This window comes from Triturus cristatus, chromosome 12 (assembly GCF_964204655.1).
Source record: "Triturus cristatus chromosome 12, aTriCri1.1, whole genome shotgun sequence".
In the NCBI taxonomy this organism is placed as follows: Eukaryota; Metazoa; Chordata; class Amphibia; order Caudata; family Salamandridae; genus Triturus; species Triturus cristatus.
Genome location: NC_140595.1, coordinates 441,417,041 through 441,441,762, shown reverse-complemented (window position 1 = coordinate 441,441,762; position 24,722 = coordinate 441,417,041). Strand labels below are relative to the sequence as shown.

The following is a 24,722-nucleotide window of genomic DNA, read 5'->3' as shown; positions in this document are numbered from 1 at the left end:
GAAGATGATGGAAAATACTGCTGCTAGTGGGTGGAATGTGACAGATGCAATCTGTTAGATGGTCACAGCTGGGGGGGGGGGGGGGCGGTTAGCGAGCCCTCCTCCCTCCCTCTTGTGTTCAGTGGGTGTTCCGGGCTGGTGCTAGCGGGTGCGTGGCGGGTCAGTGTTAGATGTGAGGCTTCCTTTCACTCACCTTAATCTCCCGCAGCTCCCACTGGTCGTCGTGGGAGAATCTCGCTCTCTGCGACCCGCTCGTGTTGCACCTTGTCACACCTGGCCGTAGCCTTGCTCACCCCCAGGTTACTTTCCTATAGCAGCAAAAAGGCTCCACTTTGGCGCTGCTGTTGATTCAAGCCCTTGGGACTCCTGCTCCCCGAGCTACGTTTTTTCCCCCCAAACCTCTGCCTTGCTACTGCTCTAGGCACCGGGCCCGCTCATGACCCGTGCCCTTCCTCGACCTCAGTGCGAGGCAGTGTGGCGACGTCCGCCGTAGGGTAGTTGTATTTGTGGGAGCAATACGGTGGGTACACTCTGCCGAAAACATTTAACTCTACTGAAAGCTCAGCTTAATCTCTTCGATTGCAGACATTAGTTCTGGTTGAACTTCAAATAGATCTGGGATTTTCGTACATGATCAGACCTTCAGACTATAATATAACCATATTTACCTTGTTTCAGGCCGATGCAAAAATAGTATTAATGATAGGAAAAAAAACTGCATAAAATGTAGGATTTCCAATTAGTTGTAGGGCTACAGCGAAGGAATGCAACTACAAATCTACTCCGTATTGCACCGAAGAGAGGAAGAGCAGGTCAGGTAATGGTTACCTTGATTTTTAGATTTGCAATATAAAACAATAATTTAACCGCACACATTTCAAGATTAGAAACGAATACATATTTGCACAAACCATGGTGGTGTGGCATACAACTGAATGAATCTACATAGCAACAATGGAAACATGTTTTTTGTTAAATAAATTATCCAGAAAAAAAAAAAAAAAAAAAAGGGCCAATTCCCCTCTGTTCCCTGTTATTAAATGTCTACATTTCTAAAACAATATAAAGTAGTGACACAGTGCTTTGCTTACTGATGGATTTATTAAAACTTACACCACCTGAGTATTAAAAGCATTGATCGTACAATACAAGCTTAAAACAGGTTTAAGGATGCACGAGGATTTTGCTGGCCAGGCAGCTTTACAGAGCCCGAACGATAATTATTGTTACACTGAGCATCCGACAGAATACAAGTTAACGAGAACTTAAATAAGTTGAATCAACATTTCGTTACTTGGATTTAACCAACAATCACAAGGTCTTCAGAAGTAAATTCATAAGTAGGAACCTCTAAGTTATAAGGAGCAGGGCCTTTCCTGATCCTTCCGGATGCATCATAATGCGATCCGTGGCAAGGACAGTAATAGCCACCAAAATCTCCTGCATTGGCAATGGGTACGCAGCCAAGATGTGTGCACACTCCTATTAGAATAGCCCATTCTGGTTTTTTTACTCTGTCTAAATCATGCTGAGGGTCTCTTAAATCAGCCAAACTGACTTGAGCTTCCTGGTCAATTTCCTTTTGGGTTCTGTGACGAACAAAAAGTGGTTTTCCTCTCCACTTGAACACCATATTCTTGCCTTCTGGAATTTCAGACAGCTTGACTTCAATCTTTGACATTGCCAACACATCGGCAGAGGCGCTCATCGTCATGACAAACTCTGTGACAATATTCTTAGCTGCGTACGCTGTGGCAACAGCTGCTACTCCGGTTACTAAGTAGGAGAAACCTCTTCTAGTGTCCACACTGTCCTGCGAAGACTTGGTGGGATTTAATACTTCTGGTCGTCTGTAGTCGGAAAAATCGGGAACAGTGACATCATTGTGTGCAAAACGGACAACAGAAGGACCTGCAAGCAAAACAAACACAGCTGATCAGAGAAGTTAAGTAGCAAACCGACAGATTGTCATTTCTATCCCATGCAAATTACACATTGTGCTTCGGAGAAGGATGCTGAAGGAAAAGGGTATGTGGTACTGCATCCAGTTAAAGCGGAGGAAAGCTTTTTGTACACAGATTTCTTTGGGGATGCATTTTGCTATTCCATGAATGGAACAGAAAATAAAAAGAGCAAAGCCTTCACACAAAGGTTTGTGGTTGCAGCGGGAAAAAATTAGGATACCAGTCTGTGGAAAACACTTGTTACAAGGCAGATTTTTTTTTTTTAAAAAGGAACCTTACCCTCTATTCCAGACACTTAACTGGAGATGTAGCAGACAGACAAGTAATCTTAAACAAAATCTATATTGCCGAAGTGCTAAGGCTCGGAATGATATGTCATTTTTGGACCGCGCAACAAATAAAGCATGACACTTCGAAGAGGATACCCATCATGCACAGCCCACAAATTGTGTTTCCCTCATAATTTATTATACAGAGCCAACAAATTCTAAAGCCATCCATGGGCTTTCAGAAACAACATCAGATGATACTGTTATAACAGACATTTCCGTTAACTCGATGATTGAATGGGAGTAGAGATTTTTAGTACATGCATGTGAGGCAAGTATGTGAAAAAGAATCATCTTACCACCTGCCTGAGCCCCGGTTGCTCAGCATTTTACAGTCTTTTTCTTAAAAATGTAGGTTACAGCACTGTGTGCCTTTTTGTTTTTTTAGAACCCAAAGTATCCAACACTAGATTTAAGTATCAATTTGGTTCAGGCCTGACTGGAAAGCCAGTGAATACTTCTCATATCGCACATCCTAATCATATGATCATTACAACTATAACGGCTTGACCAAGAAAATGTTGTGAAACATGAAGCATGTCAATGTGTTTTTTTTAATGGACAAACCAACAAGAAACAATTGTAGTAGTCACAGCCTATGATAACCATAGATATGGTATCTGGGTCTACCAATTCAGAAGTGAGCAAATTCATTCTACTTTTATTTACTCTGGCACACAAATTTTCAAAATAGTAGTGCAGGGTTTTGTGAAATTCACCAACGAAAACAAAGGAACTTTTAAAGGCAGATGAAAGAACCAAAGGTTAACGCTGGGTGTGTTCAAAGCCCATAGACTGAATACCACAAGGCTCAAAGACAGTGCATGCACTGCCTAGACAAGACCTAAAAAGGACAAACACACAAAAAGGCATTTTTTGCTCCATTTATACAATGAAACTTATTTTTGCAAATCTTAAACTGATCTCAAAATTACTATAAACTGGCAGCTCTGCTCAATAGATGCCCTTTGGTGGCCTTTCCTGAGGCCTAAGAAGACAAAACAGAACAAGACACATGGGTTCAACATCCAACAACAGATCAGGTTTTGAGTTACTAGTGTGCGCCTGTAAGGGTTTTCACCTCAGAAGCAGATAGTGGCCAGTATAGCCAGTTACACTGGCTCCTGCTACTTTAATCTGCCCTTCTAATAGGATAAAGTTAAAAAGGAAAAAAAAATATATATTGGTCCAATAATCTTAAGACTCCAAATTAAACCAAGTTCACGTTGCATTTACATGACAAATGGCCCTTGGTCCTAATAGTCTTTTTGAAAGACTAAGATTGTGCAGAAAAACATTTTTACAAGTCAATCTCAAGCAAACTGAGTTCTAGGAAAAGAATTCGAACCATTCATTCAAGAGTTGAAAAATATTAACTCAAACAGAGGGCAAATTCAGGATACAGTAAACATTAGAAGCTTAAGAACCACTAATATTCATAAGAGGAAAGTACAATAGTAAAATGGATTAAATTAGATGGGGCTATTAGAGATCAGGCCTTAAAAAAAAAATCAAACAAATGATACTAAAACTGCAGGTCTAGTGACCCGAATTATCTGCTTGACTCAACTGCAATGTACTTGACCCATCAATTGGTGTCAAATTGTATGATCCTAGTGTGAGAAGCTGGCCTGGAATATGATGTCCACTAATTAAAGTGGGCACCTTCCACCAGTCCAGACAACCCTTATGGTGATTTAAGCGGTTTACAGTAGAAAGCTATCCAAGTGGTAGCTGTGGAGAGAAGCCTTCAGGCTTAGTCTTGAAGGAGTATAAAGCAGCTTGTTTTACCAGAATGCAATCTTATACTATAGATTAAATGAAAAGGGAACCTCACAGTAGTTATAAAAATATGTATGTATTAAATAACACTATCTAGTACGTTACTGTATCTCCTACACAAAGATAGACACAATGCACACAATACTTCAGCAAAAAAACGACAGTAAAAAGCACTAATACTCAGTGGGCCCCAGGGGGAGATCAAACCACATACTAAGAAAGTGGTATAAGAACCATGACTCGAGTCAAGACAGTGTCGAGAGGACGTAGAATTGCTGGGACCCCAAGGAACCACCCAAGGTGAGTAGATCGGGAACCCACAGAGTGTGTGTGCAGTGTGAGAACACGACTGGGTGCGCCATACAAATCTATGTGAAAGTCGCGGTTGGATTTTTAATGTTTAAGGACCCTTCCCAGTGGACTTCGAAGAAATATCGTGGAAGACAGAAGGTTGGAGAGCCACCCCACAAATGGATACCTAAGTACCCAAGTTACCTATCCCAGGGAAGCCGGGTGCATAAGTGTGAAGGGGTGCCGGAAACCGCCGTCAAACCCAATGGAGGACTTTGAGAAAGTGCCACTGCTAGAAGAGGAGAAAGTGTCCGTTGGAATCCAAACGTGGATTCTTGTCGAGCAGTACCTGAAAGCAGAGGGGACAGAGTCTGAGTCACTTGAGAGTGACCAGGGGCTCAGTAGACGAATGCCCACCAATGCCGGGTGGTTCAGGATAGTTGACGGTGACCTTGACACTGCAGCTGCAAGGACCACGCGACGTCAAGGACTGCCAGGTGCCAGATACTTGCTGTCCCACGAAGGAAGTAGAGTGCTGAGGGGTCGGTGTCCGGGGGAGTGCCAACAAGCCTCGGCAACAGCAACACACGCAGAAGGTCAAGGAAGTGTACGGTTCGGACCAGCAAGGTCCAGGAGAGTCACCTCAAGCAGGGGAGTCAGGGCAGGCCCTGTTCAGGTCTCTTATGGATTGACCTCACACACCCCGGAGGATGTCATGCTTCATCATAGGGCTTTTGCTCCTTGTCGGGCCGGCGCTGCAATGCCCGACGGACACCCGCGAAGGGGCTCTTTGCCGGAGATCTTTTTATGATGAAGCCGTTGGGTGTGTGAGGGTATGTGGTCAGGGTAGTGTGGCGAGTGAGTGATGCGATTTAAAATAGGTCTAGTCCTGCCCGGATTAATAATTTTATTCTGAGGGTGCACTAGCCTAGCTAAAATGAGTGAGCCCTGCCTGGAGATAATGGTCCTACAGGGTCTTTCTAGTGTAGGTGGTCAACATGTTTCTTGCCTTACAGGGTCTAACGACAATTCGTCAGGACCGGTGACTAAAAAAAGAAGGTGGTGAACTTGACTCTTACACTACCGCAATGCTGGTTCAGAGCATCATGGTGTAACCAGTGTTGCTGACTGGCGTCAGGGCGTTTAGCCTGAAAATTTTAGACCTGAAATAAAATGAAAGTAAGAATACAAAGTGTTAGACCGAAAGTGCCCAGTCTTGGCAACATCATCCCACATAAGTGTCAAACTCCTGGTAAAGGTGGATGAATCGCCGCTCGTGGGGTGCATCAACATGTAGGTTGAGGCAACGAGTAACTGACCAGTTATGCTCTCAGATAGACCAGATCGTTGTTTTCTAGAGCACATACACCACTAGATGGTGCTCTATTATATACCAAATTGGTTGAGAAATGAAGGGTTAAATTGCCCACAGTAATCAAGTTTTTCATGAGAGGACAATTGTGCTCAGTTTGTGACAATGTTGGTGCCGGTATATTGGGCGAGAAGGGGTTCAAATCTCTGCTGCACGGTCAAAAACAGTGTCCGCTAGAAATTAGATCGTGACTATAGACGATGCATGGTAGTATAACACAAGGTGGATTTTTGCATTCCTATGTGGTCATCATATGTGTGTGGGCTCGCAGCATGAGGAACGCGGGGTGACATTCGTTCCCGTGGTTTTTGTACCAGTCAGTCCACACAAGGAAATAAGTGCCGAGAACCAGCCGCTTGTGGTCTATATCTACTGGCACTCGTGCGCCCGACCGTGAAGTGTCATGACAGACTCAATAGACACATTACAGACACACTTACCCAAGACTTAATTGGTCAATGCCGAAGGGGTTATGTAAACAGAGAACTTAGTTGCTCGGTCCTGTGAAGGAACAAAAAAACAAGAGGCGAAAGACGCCAACCGTCTCTGTAAAAATCAAGTGCTCATTGTCTTACCGGTGCGTTGCTATCTTATCGTATTGCAAATCCCCATGGTTGGCGGCAGTGAGTACTCACGTAAGGGTGGCGAGGCAACTAGCTATCGTCCTACCCCTGCTTCGAGCCCCGTGCGGCAGCCTCTGAAGCCCGGGTCTATGTACTGATTCGTAACTATGTCGAAGCGTGCGGACACTAGAGCGTCAGATGCGGCGGCCATCTTGGGTGTCAAAATGCCGTAAAACTTTATTGAACTTTGTGAAAGGACAAAGGAGGACTGCGAGAAAGCAAATATTGAATATAACCAACTGTGTGGGTCATATACTGATGCAATAAGCGTGTAGACTTAGAGGACAACGATAAAGCGTGATCGTTACGGGAACATAACATGTTAAATGTAGGTAACAGTATTGGATGTTTTACTCAGCTCAACATATACTGTTGGGATTTATACGTGAAACTTGTCAGTACACAGCTATCTTGTCATATACCTCATCTGGCGTGTTAAAGATTGGCAAAGACATTATGCCCCAGTCATGAGGGAGTGTGTAAACTACACTGGAGGGTAAACGTCATGTTGGCTACTACCGTGGAAAAGGTAGTGTTCAATTATGCAGCAATACATGGCAATATGCCAGGAGGTGTACATGCTATTATGATGCAGAAAGTAGTTGACTAGATAGGCAGGTAGAGTGTGCAATGTGTCAAGGTGCTGTTCAAACCCAATGCTTCGCAAGGCATCTGGTGTATCTGAATGCAAACAGCAAACAGCAAAAGGCAAAGGGGGGCCCCCCCTCCTCCTAGTTCAAGTTAGTGGATGGACAGTGTGGTTACCGACAGGTTGCAAAATCAGTATCCACACTAGGTATAACTAAGCTAGAGGCCAGGTATGACCTGGTAAGGGGACAATGTTGTTGGGTGCGGTTTAATTCCACTCAAGGAATGTCATCGTTGAGACCCTCAATGTGGCTAGAGGGCCTAAAAATCCATTGCTGCTCTTTTCTGAACAAGGCATCCTTTCGGTTCCGAGGGTGTGATTCCAAGATAGTCCAATGTAAGCCATCTGTTGTATGTTTTGATTCAGTAAAGTGGGTGCACATCCTGGTGTTGGTCTTTTTACACCTAATATTACTACGGTGTTGGGTAATTCTAGTCTTGACGGGGCGTGTAGTCATGCCCACGTATTTTAGGTGACAAGGACCGGTAATAAGATACACACAATTGCGCGTGTTGCAGTTTTTGTGTTTCTTTTTGTGCCATGTAAAGGTGTCAGTCAGGGTAACTGTTTTGCTTGCACTTGTCAGGGGACAAACAATGCACTGCCCACACGTGTAGTGGCCCATAACAGGTGGTAGGTTCCACAGCTGGCTTCTTGTTGGAGGTTCTTTCCTTGGTCTAGTACTAATCAGTAAATCTTTCAGATCCGGTGCCAAGCCACCTAGGTGTAGAATTCTGAAATGTTCATGATTTGTTTGATCAGGTTTGATTACGGGGTAAAGGTAGTGACACATGTAATTTGTTCTGTGTTGACTTTAGGCCGGGTCTTTAAGAGGGCCTCTCGGTTTGCATTACGGGCTCTCTTACGAGCTGTGTGGATCTTGCCGGATACTCCTGTCTAGCCAGATGGGTAGTAAGTTCAGATGACTATTTGGAAATCATCAAGGTTACTGCCATTACGTCTTAGCCTAAGGAATTGCCCTAGGGTAGGTTTTCTCGTAGTGCTTTAGGGTGGAAACTACTGAAAAGCAAGGGGCTATGGCTATCGTAGGTTTTTTTTATAGGTTTTTGTTTAAAGTCCCCTGGTTTTTAGGCTTATTACAAGGTCCAGAAAGGGTAAGTCCAGTTCAGAGACATTGGCCGTAAATCTTAGATATGGGTTAAGACTATTGACCATTGTGACAAAAAGCGGACTGGTGTTCAGCTTGCCTTTCCAAAAGACCAAGACATCGTCGATATAACAACACCAAAAGGATAACATGGTCACTGTAAGGGTTAGTCTCAGTGAGGATGTGCTTCGCTTCAAAGTCAGACATATAAAGACATGCCAGACTTGGAGCAAATATACTGCCTATGGATGTATCCTGGGTTTGGTGGTAAAGGTGTCCTCAAACTGGAAATAGTTCAGTGAGAGCTATATGGGTACATTCCATAATGAACGTTATAGGTGTTGGGGCTAACCTCGGAAGAACGTAGTGTCTCTTCCATGACCTCCAGTGTATCAAGTTGTGGAATGTTGGTAGAGTGCCTCCACAACTAGGGTAATTATTGCATCCAGATGGGGGCCCTCCTTATTGTGTTTATCAATGATGTTCAAGACATTTCTTGTATCTTGCAAAAATGTCGGTGTTTCTTTCACCAGGGGTCTGAAGAAGTGATCACAAAATCTGGAAAGGGATTTCAAGACCGACCCAATACTGTGGGCATCCCTGGTGGTGGAAGGGTACCCTTATTGATTTTAGGAAAGGTGTAGAAATAGGGAACTCTTGGGTTGTCGCTGGTAAGAAACGGACTCATTTTTCGTGATCCATACCCGATTAAGGGCTTCCGTCACAATGAACCAGACTTTGATGGTTAATCGTTTAGTTGGATCCTCCTTTAAGAGAGTGTAGCACCTTCTGTCCTCTAGTTGCCGAAGGCATTCAGTAATATAATCCATTGTGGACATGAGGACAATGGCCCCCCCTCTTGTCGGCCTCCTTTATAGTGATGGATTTGTCATTGACTAGATTTTTAATGGCCTCATTGTCTTGCCGTGAATTGTTACGCAAGGCATTGTTGGTACGGGTGGTCATGATGTTTTTTAGGACTGTCTTTACAAAGGTTAAGATCTCGGGTGGTATCATGCCTGCAGTTGGTGTAAAGGTAGATGGTTTTCATACCCCTGTATCCACAAGTGTGGGTTTGGGTTGGTCAGCGAAATAGGCTCCCAGGCGGATTTTTCTGAATAGGTCATGTAGCTCACAGTTGGTTCTGAAGTCAGTGGTATTAGCGGTAGGTACAAACCCCAGTCCCTTGTGGAGAACTTTTTCTTCCATATTGTTGAGTTGCATCGTGGAGAGGGTCACAACAAATTTTTCTTGCCGGTCTGGCTCCGGAGTTCCATTTGTGGTGAATGGGGCTGGTCCTGCCACTGTACCTGTTTGCGTGGGTTGTTGCCTCCTCCTCTCTGCCTAAAAAAGGTGGTTGATGGAAGGGGGCGAATGGTGGTTGAGGGCCTTGTTGGTAACCCGGGAATTGCCAAAATGGAAGGGTGGCATCCCATAGCCATACATCTGGTTGGGTGGGCCTAGTTGATCTCGTTGGTGTTGTCCAATGCAGCTATCCATGCTGGAGTTGCTGCTGTAGGAAGAATTCCTTCTGCGCGTGGGTATGCTTTCCTCCGAAGAATTATCGTCCAGTGGTTGTTGAAAATCCTCTTTGAGGTAAGGGTAAATCTTTTCTTTATTGAACCTTGAGATATCCTTCTGTAGTTTGGTGACTTTTTGTTTAATCAAGAAGTCCTTGTTGTCAGCTATCTCGCTGTTCACTTCGGCCAGTTTGGTTTTGAAGGCTGCGATGGTAATGCTTGCTTTTAGTGCTTCTTCTGCCACTGTGATTTTAATAATCAAATCGTCTGCTAGGCGTTTTGCTGTTTTTATAATCAAAATCAGCCAGTCCCTAGTGCACTTCTATGCAACTAGGGACCATTCTTCTTTAAACTGCTTGTCCTCCAAGCAGATTCTCGGCATGTTAGACACAATAAGACCGTTCGGGCTATATTAGTGCGTAAGTACTCAGTCATTATTGCGCCATGCATAATGATCTTCATGAGTCACCGTTTCATTGCTGTAATGGAGTTCCAATCACCGGCTTGGCTGGTAGATGGTGAAGCTCCATCTGGGTCCAGGGGAGAAGGTGTCCTCAAAATTTCCGTTACCAGGTCATCGCTGAACAAAAGTCCTTTTTATTTTCCATGTTGGAGCTCGAACGGCGTGCATGTATTAGTTCGAAATATGTGACGAAAGGTCTGGACGGCTAGATGTCCGTCAACACCCAAGTGATTAGAGGAAGGTTCCACCTCTGGGGTGTGTGAGGGCAATCCATACGAGACCTGACCACTCCTTCACTTTAGGAACTGCACATTGATAATTTGTCATACCTTAGTTGGGAGTACATGTGTAGGACCTGAAAAAAAGCTCCCGGTTCTTCCCTTTTGAGACAGAGGTGTCGCAAGAGGAGAGGACCTCGAGCAGCTTCACAAAACAGGCCACGGAGCACTCTGTGTGAGGTGGTTGAAGTTCTTTGTAGGAGAAGTTGCCAGAAGTAGGGGCTACTCGGAGCACAATGCACTTGTTGAAGAAATGCCAACAAGCACTTGCAAAAATACACGGTGTACAGGGCTTCGGGTATGAGAGTCCCCCACAAGGGATTTTGGCCTCAAACTGAGTGAGAAGGCAGCTCAGGCATCAAGAGACGTAGGAACCCACCTCCTGTGTGCTGGACCCTTCGGAGTCTGTAGGAGCTCGGGATCAGGAGATCGGTTGGCAGTGTTGCAGTGCCTGTGAATGCAGGGCACTCACTCCTTCACTCCAAGGGAGATTATTTCAGGTGTTTTGGATGCTCCACAAGTGCTACACGGATCCTGTATGGTGCACAGACAATGTAGATTACAGAGGGAGACAAAGTCAGGCCCAAACAAAGTCCAGAGAGCCCAGACAGTCGAAGTGCAGTGGTTTCAGTTCTGAATCTTGTCCACGACGAATCCAAGGTCCTAAAGCCAGGTAAGCTCTTAAGTACCCACCGGAGAGGGTTGGAAAGATTCAGGTGACCCTCCCGGGGGAGGGTCTGGACAGGTGGTAGGTTACTCCCATGTCCTTTGTCCAGTTTTGCTCCAGAACGGGAGCCAACGGATCCCAGGACTGGTTTGAACTGGACTATGCACAGGGACACCACATGTGACTTTCTTACAGACTTCCAAGCGCTGGCAAGCGCACCCACCCAGTCCAAATACACTAAATCCTGTCTGGGAGGTGGTCACATATCCCTGTGACAGGATGCCTATTGCTCTGCCTTCCCCTGCTCGAGTTTGGTTCAGCAGAAGGAGGGCAGAAATGTGTCTCTGGTCGGCAGCAACCATTTTGTGCTGTCTGGACCTAGAAGGCTGGTACCGGGAACACCAAGAGCCCCACGGAGGGCTCTCCTGGTGGGTGGAATCATACTTCCCACACTGGTAACAGTGTGGAGGTATGATTCCAACATGTTTGACACCAAACACTATAGGGTTCATTGCAGCCATTTTCGAGCTGGTCATTGTGCGGTCGCGCAATGCCCCTCTATGTTAGCCTATGGCTGCTTTACTGGCAACCCGAGAGAATGGACTCCGTAGGCTGCAGGGGTGTCCTGCTCATGCAGGTGCACCCTCTCACTTAGAAGCAAGCACCCTGCCCTCAGGATTGTAAAGGCCTGCTATAGGGGTGACATAGGTTTTAAGTGCAGTGACCCTTAGATATAGTAAACCTGTATCTTAAGTTAAGTGGTGCATGCACCATCTTACACAGGCTGCAATGGCAGGCCTGTAGTTCCATTTTGCATGGTCTCTCATGGGTGGCAAATTACAAGCTGCAGTCCATGGGAGACCTATAGGGTATCTATGCCCTGGGTACCATATAGTAGGAACTGACAAGGGTACCCTAGTGTCCAATCTGGAGTGTACCCAAGATCATAAAAGTTCTGGGGGCAAGCAGATTGACTGAGATCCTGCTAATCGGGACCCCAGTCTAACTAGTTAAAACACAGCTTACTTAGTACAATCAAAAAGTGGGGGTGCCCATGCAGCAGGAACCAACCTCCCTACACCTAGGCAAATATTTTCTTTCATAGGCCTGCCTTTTTCTTCATTATCACATTTGAGAGCACCTTCAAATATGTGAGTTCAGCATTTCTGCTGTACAAAAAAACTTGTTTGATGAAATAGAATAAAGGTTGCTCCGTGTACAATAAGAATCTAACCACACGATCTCCGACTTGCCTCCTAGTTCACTAATAGCACTGCGTACAGGGCAGGAGCGTTACTCAGTCATGTTTAAAAACATGATGTCAACACAATGTCATTCACAGATAGTAAATTTATCATTACAATGACCAAAAACTTTCCAATTAACATGCAGTTTTGCTGATAAAACTATATAGTGCATAAAAATTGGATTTGAAACATCATTTGCACATTACAAAGTAAAGTATTCCGATTTGTTTTCATCCGATTAAAATGTTTTTCCATCACAATTTTTAAAAAGTGCTTTCATAACTACTGAAATATATTTTGAAATGTTTGTACAGTTTACTTATTGGCTACTTAAATTTTGTGCATTAGAAAAGAAATTCAGACACTACAGCCATTCATTTCACACACCGTACAGTGGGTCAGAACTATGCAGTCAGAGAAAAAAAAAAGTGCAAGAAGATGTCAAATGACTTCCGACTTCTGTCTTCCTACACAGAACAAATGTGAAAAGCTAAAAACTATTTAAATATTTTTTGCTCCTTCGCCTTCTGAGTGAACAGAACACCTGTTCTTGGTCTGCTCTAGGCCCTAAATACAGCTCCTACTGATAAAATCTGACTAGCAATAGCAGGTGCAGCAGTAATTTCTCATGGCCTGGTAATGGAACAGTAACAGCTTCTGGATCGTCATGTGATGACAACTCAACGCATTCAAAAGTCCGAATACAGGAAATTTAATTAACTGCTCACATAAACCTATGAGATATATCTTACATTGTAATATGGGCTATAATTCTAGCACAGAATAATGGAGTTTAAAAACAAGATTTAAAGCCAAAAAGGTGCTTGTAGTAACAGAATCATAAAAGTAAAACATTCAAGAGCTCAAAGAAAAGTAAAGTGAACTGTGTAACAATACAGGTAGTGTGCAAGGAAAGGCTGTCATTTTTTGTAACACAGCAAATGAACTGTAAACGTTCAACAGTTAGGGGAGTAAAAATGAACCATTATTTTGTAATCCCGAAGTGTGATGGAAAGAAACATTTTTATAGCATCAAAACACATCAAGACATTTTTCTTGTTGAGGCACATGATAAATATTCACTGAAACCAGATTTCCACACATTATCATTTGTGTACAATATAGTTTTATCAGTAAAACTGTAGGAGTGCAAATTCAGTGGCTACTTCATTGAAAACAACAGGGTGCTACCACACCAGGCTTGAAATGCAAAAACTCTCTTTTTTTTTTTATTTGCCAGCCTCATGTACATTAAAGTTAGATGGGTTGTGAATGCTTGTCAGTCTAAAAACTGGGTTGTGGTTCTAAATAGTATGGAAAGCATTGATATAGACAAAACCTTCAATACACAAATTAAACATTTGCCAGCATATACAATTTTAGCTCTTCCTAATAGACAAAAACTTACACTAAAATTTATAAGAGGCCGGCAGATTGCACAGGAGCTGGATGCGGCTCACCGCCCAGTCGTCCTCCTTGGGGCACAGACAGGATCCCAAAACAAACTATTTGGTTTCAGAGGATTGGCACTTAGGGGGAGTGGACGAACCAACTGCCTCCACGGAAAGTAAAGGTGACACGTTTCAAGAGATTTGGTACCCATTCATAGAGCCTTTTACAACCAAACTAAATCAGCTGACTTGTCCTCAAGCCGTTACTTATAGTGCCCCACTCACCCTGGAGGCAGAGTTGGAATCTTAGGGAACAGAAATCCAGAGAAGTCAAAACCTCTCTACAAACCTGGAGTACCTTCAGACTAGGTTGGGGGCGGGTGCAATGCAAGTATCCTGTATTGCTCTTAGGGTTCATAAGTGGGTGGGGACGGCAATGTTTTTCCCCTCACTCATCTTTCCTTCTCATTTGGTTCTGGATGACCTCTAGGTTGTAGGCATTGATGCCGTACAAGTTTTTTAAAGGCACGCGAGAGACAATGGGGAAGCACATTGACAATGGAGGGTGAAAGGGGGGGCTGAGGGAGCACACAGAGGGCATGCGGCAGATTGCTGGGGGAGCACAGAGGCAACAAAGGAGGGGTGAGCAGGAGGGGCTGTGTGGGAGGACACAGACATGATTTTTCATGACACAGTACTAGTTAATTGGCCTAAAATTCTATAGAGCTAAGTTCTTTAAATTCAAGAGCAAGGCTTGAATAACCATACCATATTCAACACATCTAATCTAAGCAATGCAAAATTAAACAATTTTAGGAACTGGAGTGCAAAGATTGCCTTTTGAAGATTCTGGGATTGGAATCCCTTGAACGCAAACCTCAAAAACTGGATGGAGACAACTGATTCACATTGCAGGATTTTTTTTTTTTGCGCAAATGAGATTCCAATGTCATCTCAGCTAGCTACTCATACAGCTTCTGTTGTACCATTTGGTCATTTCAGTTGACACCTCTAGAATGGACACTTCTTGTTTGACATAAGCTGGGACAGCGTGTCCTTATTAGTAGACCTATTCAAGTCAGGTAAATAGTCTACAAATTCAGCCTCAAAGAGACTCTTACAAATTGATGGTATAATTAACTTCGAGTTTCTAAAAATGGTGTAGTTTAAGTTTGATTTGTATAGCAAGAATAAGTAACGTTTTTCTAACTATAACTAAGCTTTAACCTTTGGTTGTTTCATTGAATATTATGTATAATGGCTCCATCCTATGCAAATAGCTTCATGGCCAAAGTAGAGAACTATACACATGCAACTTCTAGCATCAAACGGCTGGTATGGCTAAGAAAATACATTGATGGCTTACTTATCATATGAAAAACAGGAAGTAGAAAATTGAAAGCTTCTATCAATAGTATCAATCTTACCAGCACATTCACCAGCAACAATACTAAATAGAAGCATCATCTCCCTTTTCTGGAGGTGCTACTCATCATGTATGAACAAAAAATTATAACTGAACTGTACCACAGGCCAACACCCACGCCACAGTAAACTGAGCTTATTGGGAGAGCAAGACTCAAGCAAGCTGTAACAAAGGCAGAGGTTCATTGCTGTGGTTCTAAAAAGGTGCATCACGTTAATACCTCTTACAAACATCAGTAACTAGTTCTGTTAAGAGAAGGGCCTATGGAATAAGACAGCATTGTAAATGTCACTTACCAAGCATCAATTGTGATTCAGTGGCTACAACAAAGCTGTAAAAAACCAAAATGTAGGCCAGAGAATGACCTCCATCCACATTTCAGAAACCATAAATCAACAATAATTAGGAACTTGACCCCCCCCCCTCCTAGAGCCTTTGTAGGTCTGATCTTCCAGAGTTTGCTCTATAACTCTGTCCAGAGGAGCCAACCCCAAAACAGTCTAGTTTCCTTGCCCACATCAGTGCGAGCAGGGAAACCTATGTTTGATTCTGCCTGGCGGAGTAGGCATGCCGTCCCTGCCTGCAGAGGCCCTGGATGGGAAGACAGTTCAGCTCACATCAGGCAGAAGATTTAAACATGCTACCATCGGGTGGGAGCAGACTTCGCTGTTCTGTCCAGAGGGAGCAAGCATGTATAGCATCTATCTCAAGGCAGGTGCAATGCCGCCTTCTTCACTATGTGGGGAGCCGTCTGGGGCCCGAGGCCGCCCCCACCCGCAGCCCCGAACTTGAGGTTTGAGGGTGCCTCAGGCCTAACAAGGCTTGGGGAAGGGCCGCGCAGCCGTGTGCAGCAGACGTTGGCTTTATGTACAGCAACAAAATATTACATTAAAAGTTTCTTAGAACCCTAGAAATTCACTGAAAAAAGTGAAGGTTAAAGTAATGTTATGGTTAGGTGAGAATTTCAGTGACAACACAGCATTTTAAACATACAAAAACACTGGAATTCAACAGTTAGTTACCTCTGGTAACTATAGCTTGTGCCCTTGCCATGCACTGCTAATTACCTCACATATTACATTACTCGTGACATCTTCCATGCCCTCATTGATATCATTGCTGCAACATTTGCAATTAAATTATTGTGCATGGCAGGGGCACGAGTTATAATTACCAGAGCTAATTATAATGGGGGAATTTCAGTGATGTTGCATGTTTATTCTCACCCAATTAGAACGTTACTTTAGCCCTTAGCTATGGACAGATAGATACACATAAAAACCACACATGAATAGACTGCATTGGTGTGTTGCAGAGTTAAGTGGCATGGAGTGCAGCTGCATAGATTATAGCGGTGTACAATGCAGCATCATAGAATGCAGTGGCATAGACTGATGCACAGTAGAATACAGTGGCAGAGTGGTACAGAGTAGAGTGGCGTAGGGTGATGCAGAGTATACTGCTGAAGAGTGGAGTACTGCAGAGCGAATTGGCCTAAAGTGTGTTAGAGTGCAGAAGCATAGAGTGGCGTAGAATAATGACGTAAAGTGGTGTAGAGCGCAGCGGTTTAGAGTCCAGCTGTGCAGAGTAGATTATAGAAGCACATAGCGGATTGGCGTGGAGTGGTACAGAGTAGAGTGCATTGGCGTAGAGTGCTGGGGCGTAAAGTGAAGTGTTGCACAGGGTTGTCAAGTGGATTTCTGCATAGTTGACTGGAGTGGCCTAGACTGGAGTGGCCTAGACTGGACCGGAGCATGGCAGAGTGGCAAAGAGTGCAGTCTTGCACAGTAGAGTGACGTAGAGTGCACTGGCACAGTGAAGAGTGACGCAGAGAGTGAAGTAGGCCAGAGTGGCGTGACGTAGAGTGGAGTTGGGCATCGTAGAGTGGCAAAGAGTGCAGTGGTAAATAGTGCAGTGGTAAATAGTGCACTTGTATAGACTAGAATGATGCAGAGAAGAGAGGCATAGAGTGGAGTAGTACAGAGTGGAGTGCAGTGGCGCAAACTGCGGTGGTGTAGTGTAAAGTGGAGGGTGAGCGTAGTGGTGCAGAATATAGTGGAGTGCTGCTGAGTGAAATACAAAGAATACAGTAGTGCAGAGAGGAGTGGCATAGAATACAGTGGCATGGAGTGACGCAGAGGAGAGTGCATGGGCATGTGGGCATGGAGTGACGCAGAGGAGAGTGCATGGGCATGTGGGCAACAGTAGTATGGAGTAAAGTGGACTGGTCTAGAGTGTTGCACAGTATAGTAGCGTAGAGTGCACCGGCATAGAAGTCAGCAGGGTAGAATGCATAGTCGTAGAATGCAGTGACTTAGAGTGCTCATTGTAGAGTGCAGTGGTGCAGAGTAGTGTCGTAGAGTGACAGAGTGATGTAGAGTGGTACAGAGTATAGTGCATTATAGTGCAGTGGCAGAGTGAAGGACGGCAGAGTGAAGAGGCATAGAGTGCAGTGTTGCAGAGTAAAGTGTTGTAAAGTTGCACAGTGTCGTAGAATAAAGGCTATAAGTGGTGTTGAGTGCAGTGGCACAGACTGGCAGAGTGCAGTGACGTAGAACAGATTGGTTTTGAGTATAGCAAGGTGGCATACAGTGGAGTGATGCAGAGTAGAGTGAGGAGGCGTAGAGTCGAGTGGTGCAGGGTAGAGTAGAATATGCATGTGTTGTAGCACACTTCTATTTCAGACAACACACCTTCAACTGATATCACTATTACATTTGGGCATAGTTTCACTGATAAAAGTATATACAGAAGAAATGATAGCCTGTATAAATGTCAAGTGTATTGATTTGATCATTTTCAAATATGTGTTGCGACCACACTAAAGAATTACCATAAAATGTTCTTCATTTGGGATTTTCTAATTCTTGAAACATCTTCACAGTTCGTTTACAGACTGTTAACTTTTGTTGTGCGCTAGACAAAAACAACAACAACGTACAGCCTTCCTTAACCACTTCTCTAGATAAGGGGGGGGGGAAGAGGTGGTGGTGGTGCAGAACACCCCCGACCATGTAGAAAAATATTACAGCAACTGAACATCAGGGAAAGTTATCACCCAATACCAAAGGACCCCACACCAGAAGTGAGAAAACTGATCCAAGACCTTACCAAGAAAGGCCTCACTGAGGGTTTCCTGAGCGAACCGGAACATGGCTTTTTGAACACGAAGAAACCTAGGCTCCCTACGATCTACACACTTCCCAAAGTACAGCCTGGAGAAACTTCCAGGGAGACCCATCGTTTCAGGCTGCGGGTCAATCTTTGAACCCTTGAATCAATTTATAGACAACTTTCTGCAACCATGGGTGGCTGAAACCAAGTCATTTGTAAGGGATACAATGCTTATCATTCAGATGATGGAAGGTCAAGCCTTTGACACATCCACTCAACTCATGGCTACTCTTGACTTCTCATCCCTCTACATCAGTATTCCTCAGGGAAAGGCTTTGGAAGTGACCAGGGAAACATTAGAAAGACGCCCTAAACCACACTGGGTTCCAACTGAATTTTTGGTGGCACTACTAGAAATTGTCATGTCCAGGAATTCCTTTTTTTCCAAAACCAGGTTTTCTATCAATGTAAGGGCGTGGCCATGGGGGCTGGATTCGCGCCGAGCCTGGCTAATCTCTTCATGGATTCATACGAAGAGGAACATCTCTACAATCCTAATAACCCTTTTATAGATAACATCGCTGTGTGGAAGAGGTATATTGACGATGTGATAATGATATGGTCTTGAACCGAAACAAGTTTGATTGACTTCAAAAACTGGCTGAACGATCAATCCAATGACATCCAGTTTACCATGACCCATAGCAATGACTCCCATCAACTTCCTGGACCTTACCTTCAAAGTGGAACAAGGATCGCTATAAACGGATTTATACAGAAAATCCTCAGAACGTAACACGTTACTCAAATACGATTCACACCACCTGAGAGCTCTCAGGGACAACTTGCCTTACGAGCAATTTCTATGGCTGAGAAGAAACCGTACCCGAAGAGGTGATTTATTCAAAGAAACTGAGACGCTTACAGAACGACAAAGAGAGAGGATCACCATCGGTTTACTCAAATGGGCCAGGAAATGGGTCTGGCATTGTCCTCGCGACTTCTTGCTTGAGGTTAAACCCACAGAAACAGGAAAGGACAACATAGTCTGCGTTACCACCTTCAACCCCAGAAGTAATGAGATCAAGAAAATCGTGAAGAACTATTGGAATCTAGCGGCCGTTGAACTTGGAACCACTGAGGAGCCCATCTTTGCGTTCAAGAGGCAAGAATGTAAAGAATTTCGTAGTAAAAGCATACCTTGAAACACCAAGACCACCGGACATCCAGAGTCAGTTGAACTAACCACCTCTCCTTGGGCATTACAATTGTGGCCATTGCAGGGCCTTTACCCTAACTGTTGAGGGTACCTCGTTCACACACCAGAACAGGACATATAACTTTTCACAGCACACAGTAACAGTGAAAACTGGATATATGCCATCAAGTGTCAGTGTAGTAAGTTACATGTGGGCCAGACTACTCAGAAGGTGAAGGCCAGAATACAGCAACACCTCAGCAGACTTAAATGCAAAGTACAGAGAGCTCCCCTAGTCGAACACTTCACCAACGAGGGACATTCCCCCGCAGCCTTAGATGGTGGGTATTGGAGAAAATCCGCCCTCACCCTAGAGGTGGGAACATTGGTACAACACTGAATCTCAAGGAGTGTAGGTGGATACACTCTGGACACAGTTATGAATGGACTAAATGAAATGGAGTAGACCTTCAGACAAATGGGCCAGCTATAATATGGCTGACACAGATTGACTTTTACGTCTCTGGTCCCCACTTACTTATAGCATTGCAGGTTTAGGTCCTCCAAAAGTATGAATGTTAGGACACTTCCACTTTGGTTTGATGTACTCCCACTGGAAATTAATTTCCAAAATGTAGGTCGACCATACTGTAATGTTTTTAATCCTTGTAAAGCATTGAATATGTGGTGGTTTCGTAATATATCTTAAACATAATTGGCCCCTCCTTAAGGCCAGTAATACATTATATAAATCTCATGATTACCGAACAATCATTCATGCATGAATGCCACGACATTTCCGATTTGTCGACCACACAGTAATGTTTTTATTCTCTGTAAAAGCATTAAATACGTGGTTGTTTTAACTTAAACATGAATAACCCCTCCGTGTGGCCACTAAATCATTGTGTAAATCTCGTGACTACCGAATAATCAATCGTGCCTGAATACGACACTTTCGATTTGATTTTCTTCCCCCTTACTACAGGTCTATCACGCCGTAATGTTTGTAAAGCATTGAATATGTCAGTGTGCACGTATATATGATTGGCCTTTACTTTTGACAAATAATCCATCATGGAAATGATTCCCGTTGTAGATCCTTAACTCCAACACAAGTTTCTCAGGACGCACAAGTAGCTGGATCTAGTCACGTATGTTTTTACAGGCACAAGTAGCTGGATTGTGTCAAGTATGTTTTTAAGGCAATCGCACGTGACTTCTAAATAGCTGCTTACACCTTGTCCCCACATGCGCATGGCTTGCGTTTGGGTGCACGTCAGTAACTAAACAGCGTGACTCCCCTTGCTACTGTCAGCGCAGGATAGGCTGAGCATCATTGTAGCGCCGCAGACAGCATCCAGCTGCTGCAGACCACCGTGCATGTTTTTCCTTGCATCAAACAGATGTCAGGCTGCCCTCATTAATGGGCACTCGAACAGTCTATTCTGTGTCTGCTGGATTCGACACAGGAGCACTGCGACTCCAGGTAAGCGGAAGCGTTAGCGATATAACTTGTCCCTAACCCTTAACGCCCCATGCGGCAACCGCCCAAGTCTTGTGTCCTTTTACCACACAGCCCGAACCCAGAAGAAATATCGGGCACAGAGGACAACAAATTGTATTCCCGCGCTGATTTCTACAGCAGCCCCTTGACCAGGATAGAATACATTTATATCGTACACAGGTAAGACCGGGCCCCTTAACAGCCCCTTTATACCGTAATGCTACCTGTTACCTGACAAGTCATGTGGTTTGATCCAATACCCATTATGCAATTCCACTTCAAGATCAACACGCCTCATCTTTTCAATCAATTTAGAACCCAGTCTTCCTGATTTCTTCAGGTAAGACCATTCTTGTTTTTCACCCAGGCCATGCATATACCATACGTAACCATGCAGTCCTTTTCATTAATACAATTAACTTTAACCCCATTAGATTACCGGTGATTTGGCAACATCCTTTAAGGCATCATTAGGAGGATTCCCTTAAGGATGTGTGAGTATCATGATAGAAGTACCACCTCCACAACCTTTTCAGTTTATTGTTTGCCTAATTGGAACCTACCTGACACGCATGAATTCATTTAATTCTAGGCTGCCTTCCCCTAACATCCTTCTCCTGAAGAAGACCCACCATGACGCTTTCTAAATAAGGCTAATACCTGGGTCGAAACGTTGACGTTATGTTTGGTTCAGTTGTTTTCGGTTGATCATCTGGTTTTTAATTGGCAAGTAATTCTACTAGAAACATTGATCCCCTCCCATACTGACCATTTTTTAAGCTCCTTCTTCCTCTGCATATTTTGTACATATAATTGTTTCACCGATGTATGTATGACACTCACTTCACTCATGTCACAGAGCACTGTTCTTTCACTATAGTCACTTGTGTCTTCAATTGAATTGTTGACAGCCTTTTCATAAAATGCATAATAATTCTCCAAGTAAATACATTTGACGCAGTGCATAATTGTCGGTCTTTTATGTTCCAACCTAATCACTAAAAGCATTTTTGACAAACTAAAATGTATGTTTTTGATTAATTTCTTGAAATTCTAAGCAATTGTCACTACCCGACAGAACCAATTGTAGACACGGATACCCAGGTTCTGAGGGACATAGGGTTACCTCATTGTGACAATACATTCTTAGGATAAAGAAACCCAGACAGGGAAAATACTACTTTGGAAAAACGGAGACACTGGGCACAGTGTATTTTACATTAGGATGGCATGTCAACTCTAGACTAAATTTGGCGTTGGGAAAGCAGGGAGCATGGATGCCAGATTATAGAGTATCTGCACAGGATTATGACTTGTATAGAGAATTGATCCCGACCCATCATAAAATATACTTTAATAGTGCAAAGTTCAACCCACCGCCACCAGGACAGTGGTAACCTTTGCTGTTGCTACTTAAGTAACGCATACATCAATAATGAGCAACCACTCGGCAGGAAGGTTCTGAGCACCAGTCAAGAGGAAGGAAGACTTACTGATACCATCCTGATGAGGTGTACCTGTATCTGCATCGCAATATTATTCATATAGTGAAATATAAAGAAGACTTAAAGAGAAGCCATCACACATCCAGGTTAGAGACATTACATGTCTCATATTACTCGAGGACAGTGTTACTTCGACACCTACGAGTAATCACTCTGACGGAGTCCTGACGAAGGCCTAGCTGTAACGCGTGGTCGGTCAACGAGCCGCCAGTCTCTATGCATTAAGTTTCTTGTAATTAATGTGTTTTACTATACACTTCTTTTGACTATAGTTGAAAAAGAAAAAAACGTGTGTACAAATGATTTGAAATGTTGACAATCTTGCTATTTGAAATATAGTTATGAAAAGATATGAACTGCACCAACTGTCAAACGAAGATAATACATGTGGTTCATAAATGAGTATTAAGACTTAAAATATATATATTTTTTAAATATAAAAAGAGATAAGAATATTAATAAGAAAATGATAAACTGTTTATATTTTTCCTTGGTTAGCATTTGTGTCTTTACTGCATGTGTAATCAATTTAGTCTTGAGTGGACATGCCATCCTAATGTAAAATACACTGTGCCCGGTGTTTCCGCTTTCCAAAGTAGTATTTTCCATGTCTGGGTTTCTTTATCCTAACTTCAGGGGTCCCGTCCTTTTTCCAAAAAAAGACAATACTTAATCCTCCAGAGCCAGCATGATTGTCCTACAAGTCTTCTCATTTTTAAGTCAGAGAAAGAAAATTAAAGACCAAACTCGTTATAAGCGATAGATTGACATTTGACCTCTGTCTTTAAATGCACAGCAAATGTGACAAGATAGAAACAGGGTTTAAAGGCCTGTTAACAGAAATGGAGAACTAGTGGACGAATACAGTAAATAGGGTTTGTGCAAAGGAAGGGACGTGCTGGACAGCCTAAAACAAATAGAAAGCAAGTGTGAGTTACAAACCCAATGGTAAACAACGGGCGAAATGTATTCCCAGGAAGCTTTCCTAATGTCCCAAGATTTCGTTAGCAAATCAGACAGCTGTACTGTCTGGTAGACTTCGGAATAAAAAGGGATGTCCAGAGTACAAGAACTAGGTGGACAAGCGCTCTTAAACTATGTGCATTACTTAAATACCACCAACCCCTAGAGCACCTGGTGCAGTAAGTAGCGAATTATTGCCTGCACGTGTTGGGGAGTTTGTCAATTTCTAAACAAAATGATGTATTCAATTTACAATAAAATCCCACAATTTAAAGGGTCGTCGGCGGGACAGTTGAGTGCTAATCTGAACCTATGTTTTCAAGCACAGATATAAGTATTGGATCGAGGAAGTATCTACTCTTTTAATGAATACACACTTATGGGTGTTCGATGCAGCCTTGGGAAAAAATTAGCAACTCTACCAGCAAAACTAAAAGTGTGCGCAGAAGTGGTACTTAAATTGTAGAAAGCTAAAGGGCATAGTCACTTATGTCCATCTCCCGTCAAATTTTTGGCCTGAATGTGCTTCGATAGCCATCAGCAGGGACCATTTACAACACTAACCGGTGACCTTGCTCCGACACCTCATCGCCGGGTTTATCATTGCGTCTCCTCTACCGTCTCTCTATTGCTTCGGGTCACCATGTGTAATACACTCCCCACCAGTATCCTCTCACCGTTGATGCCTACGATAGCCTTAGGCCCACTAGTCGGGGCCCGCCCGAGAAGTGACCCGCGGGTCAGGAAGGGCTTCTTCATCTCAAGCAGCTGCAACTTATCAACCACCACTGGAACACCGGTGACCAGCGGTTTCAGCGGACCTGCTACGGCATGCGAGGTGGCGGCCAGATAGGGCAAAAAGGGCCCAGAACGGGCAGCTACCGACAACATGGTGAACACTCTCCCCAACCGGGAACTGAAGGTGAGGAAAAGGACAGCGCACTATTTTGACGTCATTTGTGCAGCGCGGCTCAAAGGCTCTGGCCAGTCACAAGATGGCGCATGTGAAACAAAAAAGGGACTATACTCGCGATGGATGAGCTGAACGTAGGGATAGGTCAGAGTGTGCCGCTTGTGACGTTAGATGTTAGGTACACCTTTAGATGGGAACGAATCGCCAGCCACAATGTGGCCGATTTGTGCGTCTGAGTCCAGTGTTGCTTTTGACGACCTAAACTAGAAGGTGAAACCACAGTTTGACGTTATGTTTTACGTCAGTACCCAATCTAGTACTGGCTTTTAAATCCGGAAGAATGGAAGAAATTGTGGGATACGTTAATGTTAAGTTTGTGATGAAAACGGTTTCGAAACAAAAAGTTATTTGT

The 24,722-nt window shown here is 43.7% G+C and overlaps 1 protein-coding gene across 1 annotated transcript; it reads right to left on the bottom strand.

Moving 5' to 3' along the window:
* Window positions 1-1,082: 1,082 nt before the first annotated feature.
* UQCRFS1 (ubiquinol-cytochrome c reductase, Rieske iron-sulfur polypeptide 1) lies at window positions 1,083-24,374 on the bottom strand. The gene is made up of 2 exons (XM_085637558.1): window positions 24,075-24,374; window positions 1,083-1,911 (listed from the first exon to the last, which is right to left on the bottom strand). Exons 1-2 carry the CDS (start codon window positions 24,286-24,288, stop codon window positions 1,301-1,303), a joined length of 825 nt encoding a protein of 274 aa, XP_085493684.1. The 5' UTR covers window positions 24,289-24,374; the 3' UTR covers window positions 1,083-1,300.
* Window positions 24,375-24,722: the final 348 nt, after the last annotated feature.

Bases quoted from the DNA above. Each gene is read 5' to 3' on its own strand.
- UQCRFS1 (XM_085637558.1), bottom strand. From the start codon at position 24,288: ATGTTGTCGGTAGCTGCCCGTTCTGGGCCCTTTTTGCCCTATCTGGCC. The intron at 1,912-24,074 runs GTGAGAGGATAC...TTTTGCTTGCAG, and splicing joins GGCTATCGTAGGCATCAACG to GTCCTTCTGTTGTCCGTTTT.